This window comes from Phallusia mammillata, chromosome 2, assembly GCF_965637545.1.
Source record: "Phallusia mammillata chromosome 2, kaPhaMamm4.hap1.1, whole genome shotgun sequence".
Classification (NCBI taxonomy): domain Eukaryota; kingdom Metazoa; phylum Chordata; class Ascidiacea; order Phlebobranchia; family Ascidiidae; genus Phallusia; species Phallusia mammillata.
Genome location: NC_137253.1, coordinates 10,753,619 through 10,769,275, shown reverse-complemented (window position 1 = coordinate 10,769,275; position 15,657 = coordinate 10,753,619). Strand labels below are relative to the sequence as shown.

Sequence of the window (15,657 nt, the reverse complement as noted above, 5' to 3'; positions counted from 1 at the left end):
GACGCGATAATGAGCATGCAATGGAGTAAAATACATAGGAAAACATGATATAAGACACCTTTCGTAAACAAAGCACAACTATGGCAATCCAACGAGTCAGCGGTTTTATTTTTAGTCTGGGAAAATGACCAGACAAAGTTATTTTAGCGTATCGTGCGAATCTTAGCAGTTGCATGACGTGTTTACCATTGACTACATAAGTTAAAATACAAACGGTTTTCAGTATTTTGTGTAGCAACACAACCGACAAGATGAAGTTATTGATCGTGGCAGCACTTTTTACGCTCGCAGGTATACCAATGTGCGATTTGTTTTCGTGTTAAAGTCGGCACAAAATTTTGCTTCAAATTCAAACTGTAACATTTTTGAGCGGTTCTGAAGAACCAAGGTTAAAAGTTGGAAAATTTCTTGATAACACAAAATGAAATTCGAGGCAAAACCACAAGGTTAGAAATTTTTCTTGGTAATCTGATATCTTTTTATTACATGTAGCGGCTGATGACCGCATCATCGGAGGCACGATGGCTTCACCAGGCGACGCCCCCTACATCGCAAACCTGAGGCAATGGGACAGTCAGTTTTGTGGGGCCACACTCGTCACTTCCCGATGGCTGGTATCCGCGGCTCACTGCTACGTTCAGTAAGAACCTCTATAATTGTTTTAGGCTGAAACTTATTTAAATAGATTGCTCTAAAATTCTAAAATTACATAAAGACACACTAAACCATGTTTCTACCATCAAGCTATGTGTTTGAACGGTAGTATAACCTGTGGCTTCAATGCTCTGGATTGTTTCTGTAATATGAATTATTCTACTTTAGAAAGCGTGCATTAAATTAAATATCTCTTCTTGGTGTGCGAATAGGCAGTTTTATCATACACCAACATGGTAGGTTTACGACACAGACCTTGTAAATATACGCTATTAATACTGATTATATAGAGACAGTTTGCAAAATGTATTTATTTAACAGGGCCAAAAAAATTACAGTAACAGTGGGCGACTTCGATCTGAGCGTCGTGGAACCACAAGAGCAGACAGAAACTCCAAGCCAATGCATTAAGCATCCTAATTACGATTCCCGCACCTTGGCCAACGACATTATGATGATCGATATGGGGGTTGGTTTGTTTTTGTGGTATAATATCAGCGGTTTTGATATGTATTTCATAACTTCCTTTCACAAATTAACTTATGTGTGGAAAATAGAAATGGGGCATCGATTGTTTATCATCAAATTATGTGTTTAGACTCCATTTACTCTTACATCTTACGTTCAACCAGCTGTGCTTCCAGCTAGTACAGCAGATACGGTTTACAATGGAGAGGAATGCTTAATCTGTGGATGGGGAAACACTTTGACAAGTGGAAGTAAAAATTCAGCTATTTATTTTTTGAATCACTTGCGTTTCATATGATCCTTTAAGATTGTAAAAACTTATACTTTTGTCATTGTTGCTTCTACAATATATTTTTCCTGTGATACCGCGTGTACAACCGCAATGTCCATGACAGTCTAATGCTTTTTGCAAGTGTTTTACAATGCAAGTTTATTCAAAGTTTTTGGTTTGTTGTTAGTGAGTTTTGATAGTTGTCAGAAACTCACATTCAAAAGTTAAAACATTTTTTTGTTTTTTATTGTCCCATATGAGCCAAACACAATATGAACGACGTTTATATACTGTAACTAGGCAAATTACAGTATAGGCCATTGCTTTATGTTTTTAATAACTTTTTAGCCAACTACCCCGACGAACTTTACTGTGTTGACGGCGTTCAAGTTATTCCTAAAGTTCAGTGCAACGCCCCCAACTCTTACGACGGAGAAATTCTTGACGGCATGATCTGCGTCGGTGTGATGGATGGAGGCAAAGACTCTTGTCAAGTAATGATTTGAAAAATTGGTACACACTAGAATAGAGGCTTACTAAAAACGACGTTTACATTCTCATACGGCCAACCTCATATCACCAGCTGCACTTGTAGGAAGTTATGAATAATTCGAAGCAGAGTAGCAAAATTGACAACTTAGCAAAATAATTTGGGCATCATTTAGATACACCTGGTAATTAAAAAAGATAAAATAAGCATTATCAAAACCTATGCGTAGTAAATACCAAACAAATAAAATATAAGTAGAAAATATGGTTTGAATACTGAAATGAAATACTGTATGGGTACATGAACAAAAAACGTTTTTTAGGGTGACTCTGGTGGTCCAGTCCTTTGCTCCGGTGTATTGCATGGTGTTGTGTCGTGGGGATACGGCTGCGCTGAGCCTAATTATCCTGGTGTCTACACTGACGTCACCTACTTCAGGGAATGGATCGGTGGTTACATCGGAAAATAAATTATTCCAGCCAATTATGTGCATTTTTTGTACAGTTTTAGGCACGTTTTCAAAGCCTTTGCAAAACGTTCAGGCATTTTATTTAGGTTTGATTCGGTCAGCTGTGCCAGTCCGATTGAATTCTACAAACCAGTTATGTTCGTCAATGTTACACGAACCTCACAATTATAAGAACCTTGCAAAAATTAAAGTAGCTGCATACTCAAGTCTCTTGTTTTTGCAAAAAAGAAATTGTTTTTGCAAAAAATCAACTGCAAGTATCGCTAAAAAGGTTATTCTAGCACAGGGGTGGGGAACCTGCGGCCTAAAAGGCCGCATGCGGCCTTTTAGGGCACTAATGCGGCCTTCGACGTCACAATACTTTTTGGGATGTTGATATTACGTACTGCACCAAGTGCTGAAAATAGACAGAAACGTATTTTTTTTTATCTTTATTCCCTATTACTATTTGATCAGTTCTAGGGCAGCGGTTTTCAAACTAGCGCCAAATGGTCCCGTAGTGGTACACAAAGCGATTTCAGTAGGACTACGAACAGCCCAAAGTTCTACAATCTTAATTGTGTTGCAAAAGAACAATTGTTTGCGCATAATCGAATGTCTTTAACTCGTCTGTGATGGCACAAGCTGCTCTTAGATCATTGATATTTGTAAACAAGCGAGTTTCTAAATAAATCCTGAATGTTGTAGTTACGGTGGAAATGTAATATGGAATTTTATTTAGCTTGTACCGTGAAACATACAACTCTACGAGGAAATAGCAAAACGACCATTCTGTAAAGTCAAAAAGTTTGAACACCACTGTCCTTGGCCTGAGAAATAGTCTGTGCGGCCTAAACGAATGTCGGTAAACCGTTTGGTGGCCTTTATAAACAAAAAGGTTCCCCACCTCTGTTCTAGCACCTAACTTAGTAAAGCAAGTGTACATTGCTATGTTATGGCATTACAGGATTAATATGAATGGTACAGCTTATTAGTATCATTTTTCAACAGATCTGTTGTTAAAGCACTAGTTACCAGTCAAACTGCGGTTTGTCATTCAATTTTTTTTCCAAAATGCGTTTTATTTGTCTACCGTTTGTATCTTTTGAGTAAAGTCACTTAGGTGATAAAATATAACGAGCAGGTTAGGAAAAGTTATTTTACACACTACAGATATTTCTTGTACTTGTTTTTAGGTATTTTTTCCCTAAGTTTGTACTACATCACATATTTTAAACAAATTGTTGCATAGCCAGGCGTTTAGCTTGTAGTTGTGAGATTATGTTTTTGGGCACACAAACATTTTCTTTGATAATTGACAACCAACACCATGAAGGTGAAATGTATACTTTTATTGGTGTCGAACACAAAAATGAACAAAAGTAGACTGAATGACTTGATTTAACGGTCTTAAAGTTTATTCAAATGCTTCCGGATATTGCTCCTCAGTCAGTAGATCTAAGTTTTGCTCATCCAGTGTATCCTGTGGCTCATCCATGTTTTCGTCCAGCTCATCTTCAAAATTGAGTTCTTCCAGCAACTGGTCGAATTCTGGGTCTTGTTGTAATTGTTCTAATTCTAATCAAAACATAGTGAGCATATTGTTTTTAATTAGAGTGTAAACATTAAGTTTAGTAAGTTTTGTTTGTTGTAACACAACATATTCTGTTTTATTTTAAATGACTGGTCATTTTTGCTACACAGTTGCTAGTTAAAAAGGTTTGTGGTGGTTTAAAGGAAATTAGGAAAACAGTTTACGAAAAAAAATCGGTTTAAATAGAGGAGCTGTTTTGTTTTGTTTTTTACTTTATTTGGAAGTTTGGAAGTGCAAAGCCTTACCTTCATCAGAAAGGTCTTCCAACTCCCGATCTCTGCAAAGTAAAAAACAATCTGTTCAGTTTTTATCAACAACTTTTAACGGGACACACAGGGCTGCTTTCACATACATTTTACAAACAAAGTTGTTTTCACGTACATTTTGTTTTCTATGTAAGTCAGTTTTATCAGCATTTTAAGTTTACTTAAAACTTACCCCACTAATTTTGCGATTTTGGGTCCGTATTTGATGCCGTGTTTTATCACCGTTGGTCCATACTTAACGGCGTGGCGGACGACGGCTCTCCAGATTCTTCGTCGGCGAGCGGAGTAACGTCGTCTTCGTCGGCGGCGTCGGCCCCACCAACCCTCAACGTCGACAACAAGCAGAATAGCAAAAAGAACCGCGAAAACCGTAAGCTTATTCATTGCTTAATCTGTAAATATATAGCCACGTTAGTTTGTAGTTAGTACCACACGTGCATGGCAAAACAAAATTTCTGCGGTTGCTGGAGCTTTGGCCGAGTTATAAATACCCAGAGTAGGCTGTGATTGACGCGTTAAAGCTATTGATGGGCTTTATTAGCCACTTTAACAGACAAGAGGCTTTGTTTCGTCTGTCTAAACTGTATTCCGGCAAGTGTCAAACTGTTTCATATTTCGTATTGTAAACAAGTAAAACAAGTAAATATATGGCAGCTTACAATATGCTGACTGATCTAGGTTTCACATATGTGTTGCTGATGTTAATTGCACGGCTGTGGCCACGCTTAAATATGAACATGCTACTTTTTTCCTTAACCTGGAATGCTATTGCTGACCGTTTCGCTGCAAAAAAATTTAGGCAGTGCGTTACAGCAACGAAGCAAAAAACAACAACCGAGTATCAGATATATCATGTATATAAGTAACAAATTGAATCTTTGGAATTTTTCAGAGCCAAACACGAAAGTTTGAAAGGGGATATGAGATAAAATAAAGGAGACATAAAATGTCACATTTGCAAAGAAAGAAGACCTACACAACAATACATTTTTGCAACTTTACTACACTGCACACTTCCTGGAAACGAAAAGCACTTATTTTGTTTCGTGTTAATAGGTAAGGTTATTTTTGTTGAGAAAACGTGTTTTGTAAGTTTCCCAAAGGCTTTTTTTTAATTTTTTAATTGAATAGTGAGAAAAACACCATTTACACTGTATCAGGCTGTGTAGAAAATGTTGCATCAGGTAAAAAGACAATAACATCAAACGATCAACTCATTAAAATTGTTCAAAACCGTTTCAAAGAAGTTAGAACCGATTCCAAAAAGTGCGTAAAACAATAATTTCAATTGTATGAAAACCTATTTCGCCCAAATGAATGACCATGCAGCGCGGAGACGAGGAATCAGGTTACAATCTCTTGTTTGTCAATCCCACCAGAGTTTGCATCCAATTTGGGCAAACATAAGGTCTGTATTGCTACAGTTCCATACAAATGTATGACAAGACATATGGAAACACCAGATGTTTAATGGGCTGTCCGTTTATATTTTTAGCCCTGCTACACAATAGAACGGCTGTTTTTTTTTCGGAGCGCAACTATTTTATTGCCTGTTGAGAGATATTCGGAATGAATACAATTGCCCAAAGGTTGTCACGCTTTTTGTTGTATTTTGCCGTCATTCTTATGGACAGATTTTGAAAAGGACCAACAAGCGTCAAGCAGCAGTCAAGCAATGTTGTTCCTTAAGGATTTTTTTGCCTCGGTCTGCAGAAACAATGCGTTTTCAGGTATACGGCTTAGTGCAATGCTTTATCCTTTACCACTACCGCTAACTCTGGTTGGAAGCGCTTTTTTGCAAAAAATGCCTCCCACTAAATCAGCCCCATGGTTCCACCTTTCGTTGTTGTAAGGAAAATAAATCCGCATAATGATGCCATATATTGCCTAACGTAATGTAGACATGTTTTTTTTCACGGGGTTCGAACCCAGGACACTCCCGGGGACGAATCCCGATCAAGATTTTCTGTGTCTGTATATGGGTCAGGCGCGCCAGACCATTCGGCCAAGTTCCTGCCCCCTAGACATGATTTTTTCCGGCTGATCCATTTATTACATGACTCGCAGCGACCGCTAATGGGCGTTAAAAATGACTTGCTTATTTTCATCGCTTTGGTATTACCAAACATAAGCAATTTGGTGTTGATTTGTTTAAGATAAGATACTGTTAACATTCCCTGGACTTTATTCTCACTCGAAGGTGCGTTAGCAGGCTATCTTTATTACATAAAAATTCATTAGTATAGTGAAATTGATAACGATAAAGGTTACATTTACAGTGAAGAATATTACACATTTATTAAAAAAGGCATGAAAAATGGCTGTTAATGTACTTGACAAAAAAATGCAATTTCTGCAAAAGATTTCAGCAGCAAAATAAGACGTGAAACTTCTGTGAAAGAATAAATGTCATGTTTACAAGTGTTGAAATAATTGCAGAGGTCGGAAGTTGTTAATCAGACGAAAAGAAGTCGGAAAAGTCATCATTCATGTTGATTTCGTTCATCAACTGGGAGAACTCGGGGTCGAAGCTTGCGAACATGTCCAACTCTGAAACAGAAAAGGGAGAACATTCTAAAAACAAGCAGTATGCCATTTTGACCTATAACGTATGGTATTATTTTCCAGTGGTCGGCAACCGCCGGGCCATTCCATGAGGAGTTCATTAACGCACTGTATAGGACTACTTTTTCAGGTTAAACTATTTCAAGCTGGGAAGGTCTCGTTGCGCCAAATCAAGCCGAAGGTTCCCATTTAATCGAAGTTATAATACAGTTTTTAATGGCCGACCTGCGATTTTCATTTTTTTAGTCCAAAATAGTTGCCGAAACCCTTCCGAGGGCATTTCAAATAGAGATTGATACTGGAATGTGACAGAGGGGTGAACAGGACCGACTATTCCTCACAAGCTAATACTATTTTGTTGTTCTTGTCAGCCAAAAACTTTGGCCTCCAACCTAGTCAACCTGAATCAAAGTCATCTAATGGGATGGTACGCGTTGAGCCGTTTCCCCAGGTAGAGCTACTAACACGGTGCCTCCTGTGTGATCCAAAAGTGCTTAATTTTCGATAGGTGGCGTAAAGAGCTGAATTATTTATTTAGCGGCTAAAGATTGTTGGTTTAGGATGTAAATGTTTAAAAATTTTACATTAGTAACTAATTTTTTGGGTTAGTTTTATTGAATTTTAAATGCTTATACCTTACCCCGACCCTAATAGCCCTAACCGTTAGCATTTTTTGAGATATACCGTTTTATTTAGGCACTTTTGGATCACCCACGAGGCACCGTGATAGTAGCTCTACCGTTTCCCCAGGCAACAACAGGTTTACAAATCAAAACACTATAGGATAGACCTTTCTTCTGGATTTCTAACGTTCAAAAAATGAGATTGCATGCGCAGAACGTTTAAGGTTAAGATTTAAACTTTGCTGGCTACTGCCGTGTGGATGACAAGTTAAAACAGATCCCCTTTAGTAGTAAAACTTTCGTAAATAAGATTACATTGCTTACCGTTGTCTGAAATATCGCTCACTTCGCGGCCTCTGCAATTGAAAACAATATAATGATAGTGGTAAAACAATCTATATTTGTGCTTTTTGTGCCACGTAACGAACGATTAGCTAAATGTGCCTCGAAGTGCCTTATTGTGTTAATAGATTTTCAACAACAATAGCGTATTTCAATCCCTCAAAAGCGAAAAGCTACACCCGTAATTGTTTGTAGCTTTCTTTTCGGGCCTTTGAAAACTACGTGATCTATGTGTTTATTGCAGGAAGTTATTTTATGTTCAAAGTAAAAACACATTATATAGAAACAAAAAGCAATGTTCTCAAACATTGCGCAAAAATAAATTCCGAAACCAAAGGCGCCTAAATTCGATTTAAAGTTATTTGAACCGTTTGCAAATATTCGTTTACCTCAAAAATCTTGCGATTTTAGGAGCATGCCGGGCATTGCTCTTCAGAAATGGTACGATTTTAGCAAATGCAGCTCTTGCAGCTGTTATGAAAGACCTACGTCGACGTAGATTGCGCCCATCAAGAGGCCGAGCATCAACAACAAGTAGAAATACAAACAGAGCAACAAATACTGTTAACTTGTTCATGGCTGTAACCGTAACCTAAAGTATAAATATAGCTGTTAGCAGAAGGTGCTCCCGAAGAACTGGCAAATTTGACATGCGGTTTTCACAGCGCACACAAGCTTTTAAATTAACCCTGCAACTTTGATGAGGTTACACAGCTGAGTCGCCTCCTGGGGGAATTGGTCTTGGCTGCAACGACATGTTTTTGTAACAAGTTTGGCTCGCCTACGTACGTTGTGCCAACGAAGTCTTCAATAGTACTTTCTTTTCCGTTTTTATTTTAGCATGGTATTGAATTGGAACTTTGGGTCGATTTAACTCTAAAGATTGGGGAAACTTTGGAGTTGACAGTTATAATTGACATCAGGTGTACGACAAATTAGTACTTTTCTATTCTTGTGTGTAATATTGCTGCTACTTTTGCTGTAGGCTACGCAAGGTTTCACACAAGGTCGCTGCACACAAACGTCAACGAGGTATGTTTGCTAGAGATTACAAATCGTTTACTTGGTTCCCTGAAATCTATGCTCTCCCGCAATCGCGCACTGGTTATTAATACACTCTTAGCGGAGATGAAAATGGTGCTGCGCCCGTAAGTGATGTGTGTCTACAGCGTGCACACCAATTAGGCCTATTGCTCCAAATTCTTTGGCACTTTAGATTTGAATTTAGATTGAGAAGAAACATATTGGTTGGTATAGGCCTTTAGTTTTCCCTAAATTCGCTATTGGTGGCACAACGAGTATTTAGATGTAAAGTACGAAGTATAAGACTTGCTTCGGTAGGGCGTTGTTAGCGTTTCTGAAAGTTACGTAAAAACGAATATTAAAAGCAATCAAGAAATTGAAACAATCCATAAAGTTTCAGTAACGCTGGATGAAAATACCTAAAGCCGCTAGATGGAATTAAATTAGTTAAATCGTTATCTCTTAATACAAAGCAGGGTTATTTGACTTAACATAACTTGTCTTACGCTATTCTAACAGTTTTGAATATGTTACCATATATTAACATGTCATTAATAGACTCATTACATCTGCGTCCAATCGGTTCCAATGAATTTCAGTAAAAGTAAATCTAATAAATACTGTAGGCCTATTTTACACGCTAATCATTTCATCGAACAAACCTTCCCGATTCCTATGAAATTAGCGAACGAATGCATTACAAAAAGTGGGGCCCAGGTGGAAAAGCAATTCAGGAAATTCGTTTTCCCGGTATTCGACTTTCACATGCGTCATCAGTTCCAAGTAATTGCCTTCATGATTTTCGATTGTTCTATAAACGTTCATAAGCGCGGTGTGGTATTGGCATGTATCTGGGTTTTGCGCGTTACAATGCAAAGACTACTAGTAATTCTTATGGCCGAGTAAGCACGCATCGACAATCGATCTCCCGTCGTCTCAAGCTCAAAAACACCCGATTATAGATCAATGCTGTCGATACCAAAACGACATATCAGAGCCTGTCTTGTCAGACAAATCGCCAACTGCATATATCAAGTTCATCCTTTCCAAGGAACATGCACCGTGAATGCTTCTCCTATTTAACGTATCACTCTTCCAGAAACCTATGAGGAACTGACGCTACCCGTTAGTGATTATTTCCCTTATAGACCTATTTGTTTTTTATGCGTTAAGACCCAGAGGCATCGGCACACATTTCTTCAGAAGACAAAAATCAACCCTATTTGAACACAAAAATTGTGCCCTTACATTGCCAACCTGTATCATGTGGTAATTCTTGCCACCGTTTGAGCAATTCATCTCAGCCAACCCCAGAATTTTTCTTCATTTCTATCCTATCAAACAACATCAAAATATCTGAGCCAATAGAGTTCCATCAACTACACATTTGCTATGATCCAAAGATTTTCTTCTAAATACTCTCTCAATTTTCTTAACCTGGCACAAATCTTGAATAGTATGTATATTTATTCAGTATTCCCATTCAGCACACAGAAAAAACAAACAGGCGTATGTATAATATAAGGGTAACAGGAACTGTGGACAGTTTTTGATGGTAGAGCACCTCTGATATAGCAAGTTTTGAGTATCAGACAGCTTGGTTACAATGAAAAACACACAAACACACGGTAGATAATGAAATTTGGGCTGCTTAATGCCAATGTATCAAAATAAACAGCAATGTCTTTTATTAGAACATTTTACAATCTTATTTCTCATGCCAAATTTAAGCGAGTTAGCACAAATATGCAAAAACAGATTCTTAGAATTACCAGTTGTTGCAACATGGTACAAAACATAACCAGCAAATATCCTGTAGAATTTGAAACCCACAGTTTATGCTTAAATTAGCAATAATTAATCGATTATGTTTATTTTACAGAAAAGGGGTGCAAGTCAAACATTTATTCTTGTTTTACAATTTGGCTACTGTTTGTTACTAGGTGTGCCAGGTATAAAACCCTTCGCTGCAGTTTTACCAAAAATACAATTTTTAATTTCTTTTGACACTTGGTGTATGAATGTGCATTTACACCATTGATTTTGTTAAGATATTTTTCCATGTTTGAAATTATTTTTTGGGAATTAAACATGCATACAGAAAGGAAAACCTTAACTCATATGCAGCATCTGGATTTTGGTTACAGATGACCAGCTACTGATACAAATACTGTCAGTGCACACATTTTTAGTGTCATGTCTAAGCTGGTAAAGCACATGCCCATAGATGCTCTGTGCCAAGCAGTTAGGCTATCTTCTATCTGACCAAGGACCATATTTTACAGAAATGTGGCATTGACAAAGCGCCGTATGCAACTTTTAGAAAAACCCACCAATCCTTAAACAACGTAGGACAGAAGAAATGTGTGGGCAACCATTTGCTGTCTTGTTACCTGTTTACTAAACATTCCAATCTATGCCATGAAAGCGAAAAAAAAACTCAAAAAATGTGCACATAAATTTGTCAGAAGGGTATTAATGTGTGCTGTCTGCACAGTGAAAAACCATGTAAAAAGACTAGGAACTCAGGTCACAAAAATACTTTTCCTGATATTTTGGTAACAGTACCAACTACATGCACTGCAGTTTACATGTTACAGGGTTAGCATTAAATACTGTGCAACCCATTTAAACACTGAACCTTTCAACCTAGCTTGTACCGCATATTGCTTATGACATTTCTGCATTGCCTACCAGAAAGACTTAAATTATTAAAAAGAACAGAGCACAAGCAAATGACGCACAGCATAACATTGAAGGCTGCAAAGCTTTAAACCAAGATTCAATTGTTCAAGGCTCAAATTTGTGAACAGGCAAAGCAAGGGAAAGAGAAAAGAAAAATGGACAAATCTTCACCCTTTTCTTGCTTGGTGGTTTCTGGTTTTAGTTTTATTGTAGCATCATAGAAACTATTCCCGTGGTGTATTATATGCATAGTCAGCCTTGTTATGCATAATCAGCTTTCCGTTGATAAAGTAGAAACTGTCAGACTTGGTTGCGTACGGATTTTCGATCATGCTTTTCACTGTAAAGGCATTGTGATATCATTTAACAGTTTAGCACAGACAATGTAACCATTTTCACTTAGCCAATCATTAACTATTGTAATTGTTTAAATTGGCAGATAAAATTTTACAAGCAACTAATCTAGTTTAAATGAAATATTTTTTAGCCCTTAAAAACTAAGTAGCAAGTACAGTATACATTTTTGAGTTACGCTCTACTGTGGTCTGCATTTAAATTCTTGTTGTTTTAATTTGTATTTGCACATACCACAACACAATGTTCTTTCAGACTTCAGTTAACTTGGTTGTATGTACATGAGTTGACAACAATAGGGGTGTACAATGGTTGTGAGAAAGGACACCACTTAGGTCTGGCCATAGGTGAATAAAGTGAGACAAGGGGTTTTGCCCCTTTATACTTAAACAACAAAGCATGACTGATGACAATAGAAAACAGGTCTTAGCATTTCACCACTCACGCATTATTTTAACATAAGGTAATATGGGATTTATTGCAAACAGACAAAAAATATAATTGACCTCTATTTTAAATTATGTTTGTTAAAGAAATATTAGCCTTTTTTCAATTTTAAACCCTTTTATTGTCCTATATTGACACTGAAGATGCTGTTTAGCAAAATATATTTGTTCTTTATAAGATTATCTGATTTTAACCTGGAAATAAACGTTTCCCAAGTTGTGATATACATAATGATTGTGGAAATCATTGCAAGAATGGTAATACAACAGGGAATGATTCCCAGAATCAATTTACTACCTCTATTTTAGACTGTTACCATTTCAGCTAAATTTGCCACAACTTATGAAAATGACCATACTAACAGTGGTACTGCTACAAAACACCAAAAATTCTAAATGTGGCCACATTTGAAACTTTTTAAAACCTTTTAGTTTTAGGTTTTGTGAAAGCATTGCATATTTAAACAAAGCAACCACAGTTTAAAAATTCAGCCAACTTGGTACTTACTGAGATCTGGAGCAAGTTTCGGGAACTCATAAATGTGTTCACATGTGTTCTTGCTGTTCGGAATGCAGAAGCCAAAATCAAAGTCAAAGCTTTTGAGCAACTGATCGCGGAAGTAGTGACGCTCAACCATGCGAAAACTGTCGACATGTGCATCACCAACCACAAACTCAACTCTGTTGACAAAATTTTAAACATGTTTTAGGTGGAGAGGTCGAAACCAATGTGGTGAAAAATGTTTTGTTTAGGTGTTTATGGATGATTTGTTTTTTTAGGGGGTCGTTTAACTGGTGGAAAAATACAGCTAGAAATCTTTGGTTCGTTTGTACAAACCTGGCAAACATGGTGTCTGAAAATAATTTAATGTTAGAAACAGAATTAAACCAATCAATAAATTGATATGAGGGCATATGTTTTCACGCATATAGATACAATACCGACTATATATGGTTAATAGAGGGAAAAAGAATAAAATACAGGTGGTGTAAAACATACTTATGTAATACATACAAATTGTAAACCTATAATGCAGGTTATATAATTTGTTACATAACAAAATATTTTTTATTAAATCTGTCATCTTACTAATCAAAAGTTTTAGGAGTCATATTACACTCTAATACCAATTTAAAATATTTTAAGAGGTAATGAACTACTTGCAGTTATGTCTAGGTGTTGGTAATTAAAGCACAGAAAAGTAGACTGCCACAATCAGACTTTGTGGTAATTGGTCACACACACATCTGGTTTATGAATATGCATGGTGTTATTCGGGAAATGTCAGGTGGTCATGATTTATGCAAAATGCCGGTGATAATGGGTATTGAGTGAGTCAGGGTGCAACTGTGCAAGGTTTACTGGGTTACAACTTGTAATACTTACGTTGCTCCAACTGTTTTTAGTTGAAGAAACTCTGGTGTGAATTGGTATCGGACAAATCGCCCAGCGTTTGGGTCCCCTGAGTCAGCTATTGCCTGGAGTTCTGCTGGGTCTTCTGTACAATACAATGACCAAACTTAAACACTTAGGTTTAGACAAAACTTATCGTACTTCAGGCATAATATATAATTTGTTTAGCAGTTGGCAAAACATAGCATTACTCAAGAGGTGTAAAACATTGAATGAACATTGGCTACCCTTTAACTGCTCATCTTATTATTAGTGTTTTAGATATGTTGTAAAATTAGGTTAAGCTGTGTCAAGTAAAGATGCCTTTTCATGGATCAACTGTTCGGTTGACGTTGGCCCTGCAGCAATAAAGGTTGCACACTGCTTATTTGAAACATTGCATTAACAAACCTGGTTTTGCGATTTCAAATAAAACCATGTCATTTTCCATGTCACGGATTTTGAATCTTGTAAAGTCAATTCCATATTTATTGTCTTCAACAGAACACAGATAGTCTGTAACAAACAACCATGTTGTAAAACAAAACAAATAATTGTTGGAAGTATTTTGTTAAGCCCTTTTACAATATTTAATTGGGAAACAACTTTATTGAGCAAAAATGTACTAGCCGAACTGCAGAAAATACCACAATTCCGCAACAAAAAGGCATTGAAACCAGTGGTGGAATTAAATTTTTTTGTCAGTCGGTTCCATTACAAAAAGTCTAATTACAGTTACAAGTAATGCTAACTGGTTCGCTGATCTTATAACATTTCGTGAGACAGTTCTATAGAACCGGTGCGAACCGGCTGAATCCCATTACTGATTGAAACTGTATGTATCAATCAATGTAAAGGCTAATCAATTTCACACACCTATATATTGGCCTTATGTGTCCATTAAAACAACAAACAAAGACATGTACTGTAGTTGTTCATACTTTCTGTGGAGGTTGTTAGCTTCAAAACATCTTCAGGTGAAATACAGCTCTTTTTGAGCAAATCTTCTTCTGTGACAACATCCTTTGATTTTCGCTTTTGGCGCGACAGAAAACTTCCTCCTTTCTTCTTGCTGTTTCCAGATCCACTCATTGTTTTGGGTGAACTTGCCATGTATTTCTCATAAAAGCAATCATTGACAATTTACAAATAGTATCTCTGTAAGCAAAGTAAACTATGACTATTGCCTTTTCTTTTTTGTACACACACTGCACAGCAATTCTCATTTCTCTTTAAACAGTTGCATAACTTCACTTAATAACTTATGTAATTTGTCCAATTATTTTATTTACAGTGTTTCTAAGCGCAAACTTGCAGGGAAAGTCTAATTTGTTATGACTTTGCATAAAACGCAAGCAATGTTTAAGCGAGGTTTTACAAACTTCCTTGAAAACTGCAATCTCAAATAACGTTCAAAAGCTAAAGACAATCGTTCATTTGGTGCGTGTCATCTAACAATCTGTTCCCTTCATCTCGACTTTCAAAGCTGTTCGTTTTACCAAACACTCAAACACTGTCATCGTGAATAAGTTCCCAAATGCTTTCTTATCTTTTTACAACCTTTTTCTCTCGCCTTTGTTCCTCTTGTTTTCGCGGTTATTGACTTTGCGTGATGTTTACTCGACGACTGTCTGTCAGTGTCTGCCTCAAAAGGTCATTCTGAAAATATGTTTTGAAGAAGTTAGACTTGCTTGGATTTGACTACGAATGTATGGTAACATAAGCGACCCATTTTTATTCACACAAACAAATTTTACGACAAGTTGAAAAACAACTTCGTCGGAAGTCGGAACGCAGACTGCAATGACGTATTGGCATACAGCACATTAACGCCACCACTGTAAAAACGTTGACGATGTGAAAAAGCGATTTTTGCAAACAAAATGTAAAAAAAGCAAACCATACAACATTAGTAACTTTCAATATTAGGTTTTATTCGATAAATGTAAACGTGGTGCAGCATATCCAAACACGACGTTAATTAAAAATGTTTGGATCATGCATTATTTGTAGCGCTTTGGGAAAATAAAAGACG

General features: G+C 36.9%; 4 protein-coding genes and 1 long non-coding RNA gene across 5 annotated transcripts; 2 read left to right on the top strand and 3 right to left on the bottom strand.

Annotated features, from left to right (window-relative positions):
• The first annotated feature begins 251 nt into the window (after nt 1-251).
• LOC145212962 (trypsin-like) lies at nt 252-2,352 on the top strand. Its single transcript, XM_080081209.1, has 6 exons — nt 252-291; nt 493-640; nt 976-1,123; nt 1,253-1,373; nt 1,742-1,887; nt 2,206-2,352. Exons 1-6 carry the CDS (start codon nt 252-254, stop codon nt 2,350-2,352), a joined length of 750 nt encoding a protein of 249 aa, XP_079937335.1.
• Nucleotides 2,353-3,662: 1,310 nt separating this feature from the next.
• Nucleotides 3,663-4,624, bottom strand: LOC145215432 (uncharacterized). Its single transcript, XM_080084138.1, has 3 exons — nt 4,364-4,624; nt 4,171-4,202; nt 3,663-3,909 (listed from the first exon to the last, which is right to left on the bottom strand). Exons 1-3 carry the CDS (start codon nt 4,573-4,575, stop codon nt 3,749-3,751), a joined length of 405 nt encoding a protein of 134 aa, XP_079940264.1. The 5' UTR covers nt 4,576-4,624; the 3' UTR covers nt 3,663-3,748.
• Nucleotides 4,495-6,980, top strand: LOC145215434 (uncharacterized). The gene is made up of 3 exons (XR_013857304.1): nt 4,495-4,561; nt 5,084-5,247; nt 6,631-6,980. It is a non-coding gene; the product is annotated as an uncharacterized LOC145215434 (long non-coding RNA).
• Nucleotides 6,644-8,364, bottom strand: LOC145215433 (uncharacterized). The gene is made up of 3 exons (XM_080084139.1): nt 8,111-8,364; nt 7,704-7,735; nt 6,644-6,741 (listed from the first exon to the last, which is right to left on the bottom strand). The coding sequence occupies exons 1-3, from the start codon at nt 8,296-8,298 to the stop codon at nt 6,644-6,646; spliced, it is 318 nt and encodes a 105-aa protein (XP_079940265.1). The 5' UTR covers nt 8,299-8,364.
• Nucleotides 8,365-10,193: 1,829 nt separating this feature from the next.
• Nucleotides 10,194-14,800, bottom strand: LOC145212309 (protein unc-119 homolog B-like). The gene is made up of 5 exons (XM_080080403.1): nt 14,564-14,800; nt 14,034-14,138; nt 13,617-13,728; nt 12,738-12,910; nt 10,194-11,769 (listed from the first exon to the last, which is right to left on the bottom strand). Exons 1-5 carry the CDS (start codon nt 14,733-14,735, stop codon nt 11,654-11,656), a joined length of 678 nt encoding a protein of 225 aa, XP_079936529.1. The 5' UTR covers nt 14,736-14,800; the 3' UTR covers nt 10,194-11,653.
• Between the last annotated feature and the right edge of the window lie 857 nt (nt 14,801-15,657).

Excerpts from the sequence above, each read along its gene's own strand:
- LOC145212962 (XM_080081209.1), top strand. The coding sequence starts at position 252 with ATGAAGTTATTGATCGTGGCAGCACTTTTTACGCTCGCAG. Across the intron at positions 1,124-1,252 it reads TTATGATGATCGATATGGGG|ACTCCATTTACTCTTACATC; the intron begins GTTGGTTTGTTT and ends TTATGTGTTTAG. Across the intron at positions 1,888-2,205 it reads GAGGCAAAGACTCTTGTCAA|GGTGACTCTGGTGGTCCAGT; the intron begins GTAATGATTTGA and ends AACGTTTTTTAG.
- LOC145215432 (XM_080084138.1), bottom strand. The coding sequence starts at position 4,575 with ATGAATAAGCTTACGGTTTTCGCGGTTCTTTTTGCTATTCTGCTTGTT. Across the intron at positions 4,203-4,363 it reads AAAATCGCAAAATTAGTGGG|AGATCGGGAGTTGGAAGACC; the intron begins GTAAGTTTTAAG and ends TTTACTTTGCAG. Across the intron at positions 3,910-4,170 it reads GGAAGACCTTTCTGATGAAG|AATTAGAACAATTACAACAA; the intron begins GTAAGGCTTTGC and ends TGTTTTGATTAG.
- LOC145215433 (XM_080084139.1), bottom strand. The coding sequence starts at position 8,298 with ATGAACAAGTTAACAGTATTTGTTGCTCTGTTTGTATTTCTACTTGTT. Across the intron at positions 7,736-8,110 it reads AAAATCGCAAGATTTTTGAG|AGGCCGCGAAGTGAGCGATA; the intron begins GTAAACGAATAT and ends TTTCAATTGCAG. Across the intron at positions 6,742-7,703 it reads GAGCGATATTTCAGACAACG|AGTTGGACATGTTCGCAAGC; the intron begins GTAAGCAATGTA and ends TTTCTGTTTCAG.
- LOC145212309 (XM_080080403.1), bottom strand. The coding sequence starts at position 14,735 with ATGGCAAGTTCACCCAAAACAATGAGTGGATCTGGAAACAGCAAGAAG. Across the intron at positions 14,139-14,563 it reads GCTAACAACCTCCACAGAAA|ACTATCTGTGTTCTGTTGAA; the intron begins GTATGAACAACT and ends TGTTTGTTACAG. Across the intron at positions 13,729-14,033 it reads ATTTGAAATCGCAAAACCAG|AAGACCCAGCAGAACTCCAG; the intron begins GTTTGTTAATGC and ends TGTATTGTACAG.